Consider the following 13,369-nt stretch of genomic DNA (forward strand, 5'->3'; position numbering starts at 1 on the left):
TATCAGATTTTTAGTTCTTGGGTACTTCAGTTAACGGCTTATGTTACTCTAGATTTGCAGTTGTTCTAAACAGTAAAATGTTTAAAACACCAGAACATTTAGTTTAGATACACATGGCAGTTATTTTAATTCTTTACTCACTTATTCATGAGTGATACATTTTTTTTAAAGGTTTTATTTATTTTAGAGAGAGAAAGAGTAAACGCAGGGGGAGGTGGAGAGGGAGGGACAAGCCGACTCCTCTGAGTGCTGAGTGCAGAGCCTGAGGCAGGGCTCAATCCCACCACCAGAGATCCCTGACCTAAGCCAAAAATCAAGAGTCAGAAGCTTGACTGAGTTGATAGCAGCTATATTTATAATAGCCCAAATTAGATACCCAAATGCCCATCAACAGACAATTGAACAAATTGTGGAAATCCCACAATGGAATACTACTCAGTAATAAAAACAAAACCAAACAAAACCCATAACCTGTTGATAAAAGCAATAAGGATAAATCTCAAGCTGATGCTGAGCTGAAGAAGCCAGGCAAAAAGGGAATTAAGTGTATGATTCCATTTATTTAAAATGCAAGAAAATGAAAACTGACAGAAATTGGCTGCCTGGGTATGGAGTTGGAGGGAGATGCAGATGACAAAAGGCACAGGAGAACTTTTGGAGGTGATGCAAGACTGTTATCTTCATTGTGGTGGTGATGATTTAATGAGTGCTGTGGTCTGACTGTATCCCTGCAAGATTTTTATGTTGAAATTCTAACCTCCAAATTGACCCTATTAGGAGGTGAGGCCTTCAGGAGATGTTTAAATCATGAGGGTGGAGCCCTCTTACATGGGATTAGTGCTCTTATGAACAAGACCCCAGGAAGTTCCCCACCCTTTCAACCATGTAAGTACATCCAGAAAGTGCCAAGAAGAGCATGTCCCTTGATCTTGGACTCTTTAGCATTCAGAACTGTGAGAAATAAATTACTGATATTTTTAAGCTATCCCATTTGTGGTTATTTGTTATAACAGCATGAATGGACTAAGACAATGGGTGTGCATGTGTCAATCAGATCAAACCAAACTTCCCAGCTTTATCTATATACAGTGTAGTGTTCCTAAGTTAAGTATCAATAAAGTTTGGTTTTTTTTTAAGATTTTATTTATTTGGCAGAGACACAGCGAGAGAGGGAACACAAGCAGGGGGAGTGGAAGAGGGAGAAGCAGGCTTTCCGCTGAGCAGGAAGCCCAATGTGGGGCTCGATCCCAGGACCCTGGGATCATGACCTGAGCTGAAGGCAGACACTTAACGACTGAGCCACCCAGGCACCCCAATAAAGTTTATTTTTCATGGGGGATAACAATAATATCTTCAGGCTGTTGTAGGGATTCATTGACTATGCTAAGCACTTTATCATAATAACTGGCTCCCTTAGTTTGGTGCTCTTGAGACTTCGATATTAAACCTCAACCTCTCTACTGAGCACATTTCACTCAGAGTCTAGGGGTAAATGAGTATCTAAGACTACACAGATCACATGTGGTAAGGAATTTTTAAAAGATCATAGAATTTGGCAATTGGAGTGTCACTAGGTAAACTCACTTATGCAGACAGAAAAATACACATAAAATAAAGGAAGAACAGGGTTCAAAATTATTTTTCGTTGTATTTTTAACTTGGTAACTCATTAGAGGTTGGAATCATCAGTTTTCCTTGGGAAGTACATTGGTATAATCTAATGTATAGAAAAACAAGATCTACTAGGAAGTGAAAACCACTTCTCTCTCATTATTTTTAATGTAAAATAAACTAGAAAGGATGATCACTCATGTACTGTCTATCTAACTCTAAATATGTCATTCCAACCATTCATTTACTTATTATTTAAAAAAAGATTTTAACTATTTGAGAGAGAGGGAGAGAGCCTGAGCAGGGGGAGGGGCAGAGGCAGAAGCAGAGGCAGAGGGAGGGAGCAGGGAGCCCTACACTTGGCTCCATCCCAGGACTCTGAGATCATGACCTGAACAGAAGGCAAAGGTGTAACCAACTGAGCAGGGGGAGGGGCAGAGGCAGAGGCAGAGGGAGGGAGCAGGGAGCCCTACACCTGGCTCCATCCCAGGACTCTGAGATCATGACCTGAACAGAAGGCAAAGGTGTAACCAACTGAGCCACCCAGGTACCCCTCCAACCATTCATTTATTTATCATTTATCTTTCCTTGCATTCTGTCTTACCACAGTATCCCAGTTTTACCTCCTACTTGTGTCTTTTCTCTCCTGCTGTTTCAACTTCATCCAGGTGTGGATTTTCCCCTCCTCCTGTGTACAAGCCACTGAAAATTAAGATCTCCACTTTCAAACTTCCAACCCCAATAGTTTCTAGGAACGAGTAAATGATAAAAAGTGCCACAGGGGCACCTGGCTGGCTTAGGCCAAAGAGCATGCAACTCTTGCTCTTCTTGGGTGGTGAGTTTGAGACCCAGGTGTAGAGATTACTTAAATAAAACTTAAAAAAAAAAAAGTGCCACAGAAATCAAATAGGATGAAGAGAGAAAAAGGTCACTGAATTTTGGCAATGGCAATTAGGATGTCACTAAGTGAGCCACCCAAGGTTTTGAGTAGGAGTGTTACACTTTTGGAACGAAGAATCTGGCAGTACTCTAAAGAATGGATTGGAGCCAGAAAATATTAGGAATATTAATATCTGTAAGTAGACTTGGGGGTCATAGATGTAATTATGTCATCCTTAGCTTTAAATGTCATTAAATTCCTATGTTTCATCTTGGCATTCCAGGCACTAAACAGTGGCCCAATTCCACCCCAGCCATTACTCCCCCATCAGCACATTTCCTGGCTCCTGTAATGGACCATTTACCATCTAACAAGCCTGATCTTTCCTGCTTCTACATATCCTCAGGCTGTTCTCTGCTGATAAAACTGCCCAGCCTGACAGTTATCTGTATAAACGTAAGTGCTTCTCGCAGCCTTCTCTTAATTCCCAAATACCACGAATCTCCTCTAGGTTAACAATAGCTTTCGAGTGGCAAGACCGATTCTGACTCATTTTTACACCTCCTCCCGCTTGCCTCCCTCCTCCCCCGTTCAGTGCCTCGCCCAGTGTTTACCACTCAGAATGCATCTGCAGAATGAACTCGAGTAGGAAGGAAAGAAAGGCACCTAACAAACGCTTGTAGAATTCTACTAGGCTCTACAGGTATAGTAGCTCTTTTAATGCTCCGATGTTTTAACAGTCCAGAACGATGTTTTCCAATCTTACAGCTGAATAAATTTGGGTTCAAACAATAAAACTTCCGGCCGTACACTACAGCCGGCGGATAGAAAGATGTAACTATTGCATCGGAATCACATGGAGGAATGAAGTCCTGAACATCATCCCTTCCAGAGATTCTTTAAAATTGTGAACCCAAGAGACTAGGATACTCCGTAGAAGCCAGAGTCACGAATTCGCAAGCATATATCCATGCGAACCCTCTCCTGCCCGGCTTTCAAGAGGAGAAACTAGGCCCCCAACCGAGATTCTAAAACATACGAATTGGGCCTTCAACCCCTTCCGCTGCCCCCAAATTCCCAGGGGAAACCTCCTAAGAGTCGGGCACTGGAAACCACCGCAGCTACCGCAGCGTGCAGAGAACGTGCGGAACTAGGAAGAGGAATTTCCAGCCCAGCTAGGCGTGTCTGATTGGCTGCCGGCTCAGCTTGGAATTCTGGGGCTTCCGACGTCACATCCGCCGGGCCCGCCATCTTGTTCCCAGGGGCAGTTGGCGGAAGAGATCGCGCTCCGTGGCCGCCGGCTCGCCTTCTGCCGGGAGTTCTCGCGGCCCGCGTCTCGGCGTCTGCTTTCGATCCAGGGTCCTTTTGTCGGCGTCCCCGTTGCCCTCCTTCACCCAGCTGGGGGACAGCGAGGTGGCCCCCCTCTCCTGACGGCGTTCCATGGAGTAGGGTCCCGGACCGTTGTCCCGAAGAGCGAGATCGAGCTTGGCCCCCTCCCCCTCCCTTCACCCTCCCTCCTTCCTTCCGCCGCAACATGGCTAACAACAGCCCCGCGCTGACAGGCAACTCGCAGCCGCAGCACCAGGCGGCCGCGGCCGCGGCCCAGCAGCAGCAGCAGTGCGGCGGTGGCGGCGGCGCCACCAAGCCGGCGGTCTCGGGCAAGCAGGGAAATGTGCTGCCGCTGTGGGGCAACGAGAAGACTATGAACCTCAACCCCATGATCTTGACCAATATCCTGTCGTCGCCTTACTTCAAAGTGCAGCTCTACGAGCTCAAGACCTACCACGAGGTGGTGGACGAGATCTACTTTAAGGTACGAAGAGTCTAGGCCTGGGGGGCCAGGGGGCGGGCGGGTTAAGTTCCGAGGAGGGGTTAGAGGAAACGGGCGGAGGCGGCCCTTGAGATCTGAGCATTTGTAGGTGCGGGAAGGTTGGGTGGGGGAGCGGTGGTCAGTAGTCCGCCTGGGAGGGGTCAAACTGGGGCCGCCCTCTCATTTCTTTTTCAGATTTTTAGGGCTGGGAGAGCCCGCCTCTATTGAACTCTCCTCCCCCAACCTCCTGCCCACCCCTGGGGGGAGTTGGACGGGAGGGGTGGGGGAGGGGAGAAAAGAGTAACTGAATCCTCTCCAGTTTACAGCTTTAAAATTATTCCTTTTGACGTGGATCTACTCAGCGCCAACTCGTTGGTGCTTCTCCCGCTCACCCTGGGCCAGGGCGTGCATTGACTTCAATGTTGGCCTCGTGTTGTTGGTATTCTCAATCCGATCCAGACAGGGAAATGGTCAGTGCGTGTGTCGGGTGGGGGTGGGAGGGTTGAGGGTGGAGAGGTGCCAGGGCAAGAGGTGTACAGAAGGCCTGGAAATTTTCCCAGCAGGAAGTCAGGAGTAAGTGGTCTCAGTTACTTGTGCATTGGGCTTGTTCAGGATTATCTGGGCCCTGGGCTTCTGCGGCAGGGTCGGTGCTGGCTTGGCTGTGCTGGGGAGCTCACCTGGCGCCTCCTCACTGCACTCTTGTCTCAGTTCTTGTTTCGTTAGCAGGATTGACTCAGTCTTGCAGCGAGGCTCGGAGCAGCCCAGGGTCGCAGGTAGAGGTATGCACTATTAATCATGCTCAATCGCCATAAATGCATTTCCCTGGTTAAATGAACGGCTAATTAGGTATTTTTTGGCCATTGGTTTTGGGCTTTTCTACACCAACTAGATAGGTTTTCTCCACTTCCCTGCAAATTATGTAGTTTTAAAAGTATCTTCCAGGCCTCTTAAGGTTAATTAATATTTTAAGGAATATTAATAACAGTCTTAATGATCTTTAAATATTTTAGCTAGAGCATCTAACAAAATACCATTTGTCTTGTGTATTTGACTCTTAAAACATTTGACAGAACACATAAAGTACTTTCTGTGATCTGAACATACCTGTAGAGGTGTTAGCAAGAGGAAATTCTTTTTATTTGCTTTTAGGTTCTATTTTGTCCACAGCCCTCCCCCCACCCCACTCCCTTAAGCGATTAGGTTATTGAAGGATTTTGAGATACTAGTTGTTTTTTGATAGAAAATCATATTTTGAGAATACAGTTCAACTTTGGGTATGTAAAGTACACTGAAATTTTGTTATCCTTTTACAAGAAAATTGTAATACTATGAACTAGGTTTTTTAGTTTTTAAAAGGTAAGGCCTTTTTCAGCATGAATACAGTATACGGTGAATATTCTTAGCTTTGTGTAGTAAACTTCAAACAACTGAAAATTGGGTTCCTGCTTTATTTGTAGCAGGTTCTGTTTAATAATACAGGCAGATGTTAATGTGATAGAGGAAAAGCTTGTTTTCAAATACAGATACTGTGTTTTGAAACAATTTGACTGTACTAGAAATTATTTAAATTTAGTTATAAAACTAAAGATCCAGGCTTCGTTATCAAGATGTCCAGATTAAATGATCATTGAAATATGTAGGCTTCTAGTTTTGATTTCGTGTTGCATCCGCCCCTTTGGCTAGCCTTTAAGGAATTGAAACATCTTTCATACAGCAAACTGGGGGAAGGAAATGAAACCGTAAAGCAGTGCTGAGCATAATAGTGTAGTGCTTAAATTTAAATGCATGCTTTTCTGTCTGAAGCCACAGACTAAAAATGCAGCCATGGGTGGGCAAAAATACAGTTTTAGAAATGCATACTGAACAGGATTTTATTTTGATTTTGTTTTAAATTAAGAAATACAGATCTTTCTAAAAGACCTTGAGTTATATGTTATCGAGCTAAAATTCTTTCTTTGCTATTTTTAGGTAAAGTATGTGGTTTTTATAGGGTACTCACTTCAACAAAGATGATACTGTATCAATTGTACATAATATAATGACTAGTCACACTTAGCTTTTAATAGTTTATTTTCTGGGGAAAAATTGAATTGGTTCACATAATTAGGCTGAAAATAAATTACTAACAAGAAGGTTCTGTGTAGGTGTGGCCCTTGTAATTTCATCTCTAATCAGGAATGAACATAATGCCTGTTCATGGTAAAAAAAATATATATATATATACAAATAAAGTTCCATAGTTTTGCATTAGAAGTAACTTGCTACTGTTTTAACATACATACTTCAAGTCATTTTTCTTCATTTTATGATGTAGAATTTTAAATCACCATAAAGTTAAGGGTATTAAATCTTTTTTTGAAATAAATACTAAAACTTCATTGGTACTTTTTGCTTCAAGTTGGAGCCTTAAATACATTTTAAAATGAGAATTTTTTTTAACAACTCATAATAAAATAAAAAATTGATACATTATGAAATATTTTTTTACAAGTATATGAGACTCCTAGAAATCTGTTGGCTCCACAAGTATCAGCTCTCTACAAAGCCTATTTTAATGGGATTTCTGCTCATAAAACTGTTGCGGTTTTGTTAAACTCTGGCAGTTTTATTGGTGCTTTTTAAAAGCTAAGCAGTTTTTCAAAGATGGTTTACATAACGTATGTAAACAAAATATATGCATCATGTCAAAATCAGCTTCCAAACTTTTGGAAGAAGCTCTGTTATGGACTTGGGTTTACTTTAATCATAGTTTTTAAAAAAAATTCGAAGTATGAATGTTTGTTGTGTTCCTCTTTTCTATTTCAGGTCACGCATGTTGAGCCGTGGGAGAAAGGAAGCAGGAAAACAGCAGGCCAAACGGGGATGTGCGGAGGGGTAAGTAGAAGTACGTGCATTTTTCAGTTTTTCTGTGTCTGATAACTAAGTTTAAAATTAGGAAACTAAAAGTGACAGTTACTCAAATGACAGTTGGCAAAGCTTAGAAGTTTGTTTTGTTTTTATCTAAATTCAAGTGTCTGGTGAATGGGGTTAGAAAGTTGCTGTTTTATTAATGCTCCATTCTTAGTTCTGGATTATGTCTTGTTATTAATACCTAATAGGATTAATCAGTTGGTGTTAAATATCTGTCAGTTATTTTACTACTTTTTCTTACCTGTTTCCCCTAAAGGTTCGAGGTGTTGGAACAGGAGGAATTGTTTCTACAGCTTTCTGCTTGTTATACAAATTATTTACTCTGAAGCTAACTCGAAAGCAAGTGATGGGTCTCATAACACACACAGACTCTCCATATATTAGAGCCCTTGGATTTATGTATATAAGGTAAGCATGCATTTATCTACATTTCCATTAAATACATCATTTTAAATCACATAAGGCTAATTGATCTTTTGTAATTCTAGGTACACACAGCCCCCTACAGATCTATGGGACTGGTTTGAATCCTTCCTTGATGATGAAGAGGTATGTCAACAAGGGTAATAATGAGTTTTCTTCTGATTACTCATGTTTTTAGTATCTTTTATTTATTGGAAGTTTAATGTTTTTCAGAATTTTCTGTAGTTAAATTCACTCATACTTTTGGAATTGCTGTCCTTTTACTAAGACTTTAGTGGATTTTATATATCTTAGGTTAACTTTCCTAATTTTCTTATTTCTTAATTGTTTAGATGGTTTTGATAACTATTGAAATTTTTTTCTAATTATGTTTTGTATATTGCATTGATCTTGACTTGTAAAGTTGATAGTGACTTTTTAAGTGGGCCGTGCTCAAGATTGAGGTGTTAACACATGCGCATACAGTACTAATTATAGCGCTTTATTCTTTTGGAACTCTTCAGCTCTCCACGCTCTAACTTCTTCCACATATTAATACTCCCACTTGCCTAGAAGTACAAAATTGAAGAGCTGGGTGGCATTTAAATAGGGTGAGAGTTTAGAGTTTATTCAAAATGATCAAAATTCTAGCTTTCTGATTCCTAATATGTTATTTATAAAGCCAGAAGAAAGCCTTAAAATTAGTACTTTAGGTTCTTGTTTTTTAATTGAAAAAAAAAATTTTTTTTTTTAAGTAAGCTCTACACCCAGTGGGGGGGCTTGAACCCATGACCCCAAGGTCAAGAGTCACATGCTCTAAGACTGAGGCAGCCAGGTGCCCCTTTTTGCTTAATTATAAATCTGGTTTGCCACTCAAGCTTAACAAGTTGAGCTTGTTACATATGTTCAGGAAACAAAAGTTACTTTCAGAAACATTGCTGTGTCAGATTTAAATCATATATGTATTAATATGCTTACGCAATGAAGTCCAAGATCTCAAAAGGTACTTAATACGTACCTGTATTGTCCATACATATGCCCCCACCACTTTGTATTTTAGGGGTCATAAAGTAAACTTTGAGTGCCATGCCTCAGTAGTCCCATTTAAAACATTTATCCCAAAGAATTTGTTGAATTAAAGGGTAGTTCTAATAGAGATCTTTCTAAGTGTGTTATTATGTGCCCATCTAAAAACATCTCACTCTTGTAGAAATGGAAAATTTTTGTCTGCATTTTTTGGCAGGGGCTGTTTACTGAATTATTCATATTTCTGAAGAAGCAAAAAAATGTATCAGGTGATAAAGCACAGTCTTTAAAGTTGTTTTTCTTTTTAGATGAGATTTTTTAGGCCAAAGCACTTCTCCCTTCTATATTTAAAAAGCATGTCCCTCTTCATAATTGGTATTGTATTAGGTTTGTTTCTGAATGCTTCTATTTAATCTGTTTTTTTATTGTATTTACAAACCTGAGGATCTCTATTTAAGCTAACTTATTGTTTTCTTCCTTAGATATCTGCAGCGATTATATTTGGAAATACTGTATATCTGAACACTTAAATGTGTGTGAGTGCAAGCAGTTTTACCTTTAGCTCTTGTTTTCCTGTTTAGATAACAAATCTCACTTTCCTTGTGTGCTTGCACTATAGGTTTGGGACTGACAATAGCTGACTAACATGTCCTGAGCTGTGAGAGGGCATAGCAAGAAGGCCTTCATGCGGTAATGACCCTTTTCAGAGACAATGGTCATCATGGATTATGCGTTTCCAATTATTTGTTCATTTATTTATTTTCTACATAACTCTAAATTAGAAACCTCACTGCTTCATGGCAGTTGGTTTGCTATTGCTTCCAGTTTTATTAGGGCTTCATTATGTATTAGAGCTGTTAAAAGATAATCTTTAGACAGGATTGTCTGAAGTAGTTCATACGTAGTTAGGCTACAGTGCTAGGAATGATGTGTGCAAACATGTCCACAGAAAGAAATACATACTTAGTAGGTATGTGGAATGTTAATTTAAGTTTATTGTTCCACAGAGTTTAGTAATATAAGGGGCTGTTTCATATTCCTGTTAACTGAGTGAGATCAGTGCTCTTTTATGCCCATGAGGCTGCAGGATTTGTTCTCACCTGCATGCACACACTAAGCCCAAATATTTCTCTGTATCATTCATTACCAGATTAGTAGGGTACACAAATTACAATTTTTGTTAGAATTTTTTTGTATTTGAGATTCCAAAGATGGTAATATTTGTATAGTATTCATGTATATGTTGAAATTATTTTTTTTGACGGCTAGGATATCTTTTGTGTGTTTGTAGGACCTAGATGTGAAGGCTGGTGGAGGCTGTGTAATGACCATTGGAGAAATGCTACGGTCTTTTCTCACAAAACTGGAGTGGTTTTCTACCCTGTTTCCGAGAATTCCGGTTCCAGTTCAGAAGAATATTGATCAACAGATTAAAACCCGGCCTAGAAAAATCAAGAAAGATGGGAAGGAAGGTGCTGAGGAAATAGACAGACACATCGAACGCAGGCGTTCAAGGTAACGTACCTCATGGAGTTACTTTAAAAATAGGCTTTTTACCAGGGTCCTTGGAAATCAGTGGCAAATTCTCAGGAAATGCTGTGTATGCTGTTCGTTCCATGAGTTTGTCGCTTTTAACCCCAAAAGATCATTTGGTGCCTTTCAGGGCCTTTAATTGTTCCTAACATGTCTGTGTAAGTGGGGGATCTAGATAAGTAACGTGGAAGTTAAATTTTTAGGATATGTTGACATTTTCGTTGACATTTTTTTCTTCCTTGCTTAAATGTTAGGTCTCCAAGGAGATCACTGAGTCCACGGAGGTCCCCAAGAAGATCAAGGAGTAGAAGCCATCATCGGGAGGGCCACGGGTCTTCTAGTTTCGATCGGGAATTAGAAAGAGAGAAAGAACGCCAGCGGCTAGAGCGTGAAGCCAAAGAAAGGGAGAAGGAAAGGCGGAGATCCCGAAGTGTCGATCGGGGATTGGAACGCAGGCGGAGCAGCAGGAGTAGGGAAAGGCACAGAAGCCGCAGTCGAAGTCGGGACAGGAAAGGGGACCGGAGGGACAGGGACCGGGAGAGAGAGAAGGAGAATGAGCGAGGGAGACGACGGGACCGCGACCACGATAAGGAGAGAGGCGGCGACCGGGAGGGGGAGCGGGAGCGGTCCAGGGAGCGGTCCAAGGAGCGGAGAAGCAGGGGTGAGGTAGAAGAGAAGAAACACAAAGAGGATAAGGACGATAGGCGGCATAGAGATGACAAGAAAGAGTCCAAGAAGGAGAAAAAGCACAGTAGGAGCAGAAGCAGAGACAGGAAACACAGAAGTAGGAGTAGAAGTAGGAATGCAGGGAAGCGGAGCAGGAGCAGGAGCAAAGAGAAGTCAAGTAAACATAAGAATGAAAGCAAAGAAAAGTCAAATAAACGAAGTAGAAGTGGCAGTCAAGGAAGAACTGACAGTGTTGAAAAATCAAGAAAACGGGAACATAGCCCCAGCAAAGAGAAGTCTAGAAAGCGTAGCAGAAGCAAAGAACGTTCCCACAAACGAGACCACAGTGATAGTAAGGACCAGTCTGACAAACACGACCGTCGAAGGAGCCAAAGTATAGAGCCAGAGAGCCAAGAGAAACAACATAAAAACAAAGATGAGACTGTGTGAAGTTTTTTTTTGTAAAAGTGGATCACATTGAATCCTATACATGTTTGATTAAATCTGCTTTCTTTTTCTTCCTCCCAAGTTGAGATTGTGCAGTAGTTCCGCACTCTTCAAGCTCCCCGTAGGCTGCATTTTCATTTCCTCTTTTGTGTAGGGAAGTGCCTTTGTAATCCCATTTATTGCATTGATGTTTTCACCCAATTGTTGAGTTTGATACACGATGCACAGATTGTTCTTGCATTTTTATTGTTCAATTGTTTTTGAGATGTACAGTCTGTACATATGTCCTGAAAATGTTTTAATTCCTTTGGCATGGTTGCCAAGTTGGTTAAATTTGTATAAGGCAATAAACTGCCACTAATTCTATTTTTGTTTCGTAGGTGTGGGATTATGGTTTGTGTACTGAAGCTAGCATGGATGTGCTTTTCATAATAGAATGCTAAAGACTTTGAGAATGGGTCTTGGATGTCTTTTGTAGGAGAATTTTGTGCTTTCAGTGTCCATGAAGGCAGCAGTTGTAGGATTAACATTCTTGTCCACTGTATATTATCTTGGAAGGCTCTTGTGAAAATGCGTTACACTTAATATTCTCCACAGTTAACTTTAGAGAGATTCGTGACAAGTTAGTTTCTGACGCAGAGGTTTCAATTAGGCTGTGATTTGATCAAAAGTCCTTTTAGCATTCTACCTCAAAGGGACACTGTTAGTATGCCTAAAATGTATTCACTTAGTTTTCCTTTTTTATTTGAAAAAATACATGACCTGTAATCTTTTTTTCTTGAATTTCTCAGATTTTAAAGTACCATATTACAGGAAAAAATTAATGTCTAAAGCCTAGCATTCTTGCAGCAACCCTATACTAACGTGAAATTGGGAGAGGGTGGGGCAGATGAGTAGAGAAATAGATTCAAGCCTCAAGCTTCCAAAGCATTTTTATAAAGGGGAAAAACTTAAATTATGAGACAGCTTGATATAGTGTCCTTTTTTTAAAATTCAAAACTTTTTTTATTGATAATGAAGATTGCTGTTTGAGTTTTTAAACTTAATCTAGAACAGAAGTATTAAAAGTAATGCTGTGCTGCATTATTTAAGATTATCAGCAAATCATTTGATAGATTGTTCTTATGACTTGTATTCTGATTACAGAGAACGATCATGAGTGTGGAATAAATACTGGATAAAATCCTTTATTCTGGGTGTTGGCTTTTCCCCCATTTGTCAACATTTTTTTAAAGTATTTTTATTGTGGAAATTGATACAGTGTTAGAGTCACACTTTGTGTAGAGGGATGGATATCTCAATGCCCAGATGACAAGTGAATTTTAAACGTGTAGACTAGAATTGGACATAGGTGATAGTAATCCTTACTAGAGTTCTTAATATCGGCAGTTCCCTTTGTCAGTGGGTGTTCTGTGTGTCATTAGGTGGTTCTTTCGATTGGGTGATTACTTAGTTTTCACATCAAAGGTGCTTATTGAGATACTTTGCACTTGGATTACATATTAGAATCATTTAAAATTTGGACTTGAAGTTTTATAAGATACCCAATTTTTTTTAGAACAAGAAATTGAGGTGCAAGGTGATGTGTTCAGTCAGTGCCAAGACTAAAAGTGAGTGTTCCAGTGTATACCGTATTAACATGTTTTATCTCACTGTTTATATTGGCCAACTAGATGGGCACTCGGAAGCCACCTTGCAAAAGTGTTAAATGGGGCAAACAAGCATATTTGGAAAAGTCCTTCATATGTGGGCTTAACATTTGTACCTACCTAACTCCAGAAAAATCTCATTAAATGAAGGAATTCCTGTCTGAAAAAATGCTATGCTTTTTTTTTTAAAAAGTAGATCAGTCATCTTGCCTTTTATTTGAGCATCAAGTGAATTGACACTAGACATAGAAAAGTATTTTCAAGTAATGAAAGATTAATCTTATATCGAAAATATTTTTAGTATACCTAAATTAATGGTGCTACTCAATATAGTTCCACCTGAAATGTTAATTGAACTGTATTTTAGGTAAAGTGGAAAGAATTTATTTCAAATAGAGATGAAAGTACTATCATAGGCTGTATTTATGATTTTTA

The 13,369-nt window shown here is 40.1% G+C and overlaps 1 protein-coding gene across 1 annotated transcript; it reads left to right on the plus strand.

Annotated features, from left to right (window-relative positions):
• Positions 1-3,199: 3,199 nt before the first annotated feature.
• Positions 3,200-13,103, plus strand: PRPF38B (pre-mRNA processing factor 38B). Its single transcript, XM_027590744.2, has 6 exons — positions 3,200-4,304; positions 7,107-7,175; positions 7,468-7,619; positions 7,700-7,760; positions 9,931-10,154; positions 10,427-13,103. Exons 1-6 carry the CDS (start codon positions 4,026-4,028, stop codon positions 11,286-11,288), a joined length of 1,647 nt encoding a protein of 548 aa, XP_027446545.1. The 5' UTR covers positions 3,200-4,025; the 3' UTR covers positions 11,289-13,103.
• Positions 13,104-13,369: the final 266 nt, after the last annotated feature.

This window comes from Zalophus californianus, chromosome 4 (assembly GCF_009762305.2).
Source record: "Zalophus californianus isolate mZalCal1 chromosome 4, mZalCal1.pri.v2, whole genome shotgun sequence".
Lineage (NCBI taxonomy): Eukaryota > Metazoa > Chordata > Mammalia > Carnivora > Otariidae > Zalophus > Zalophus californianus.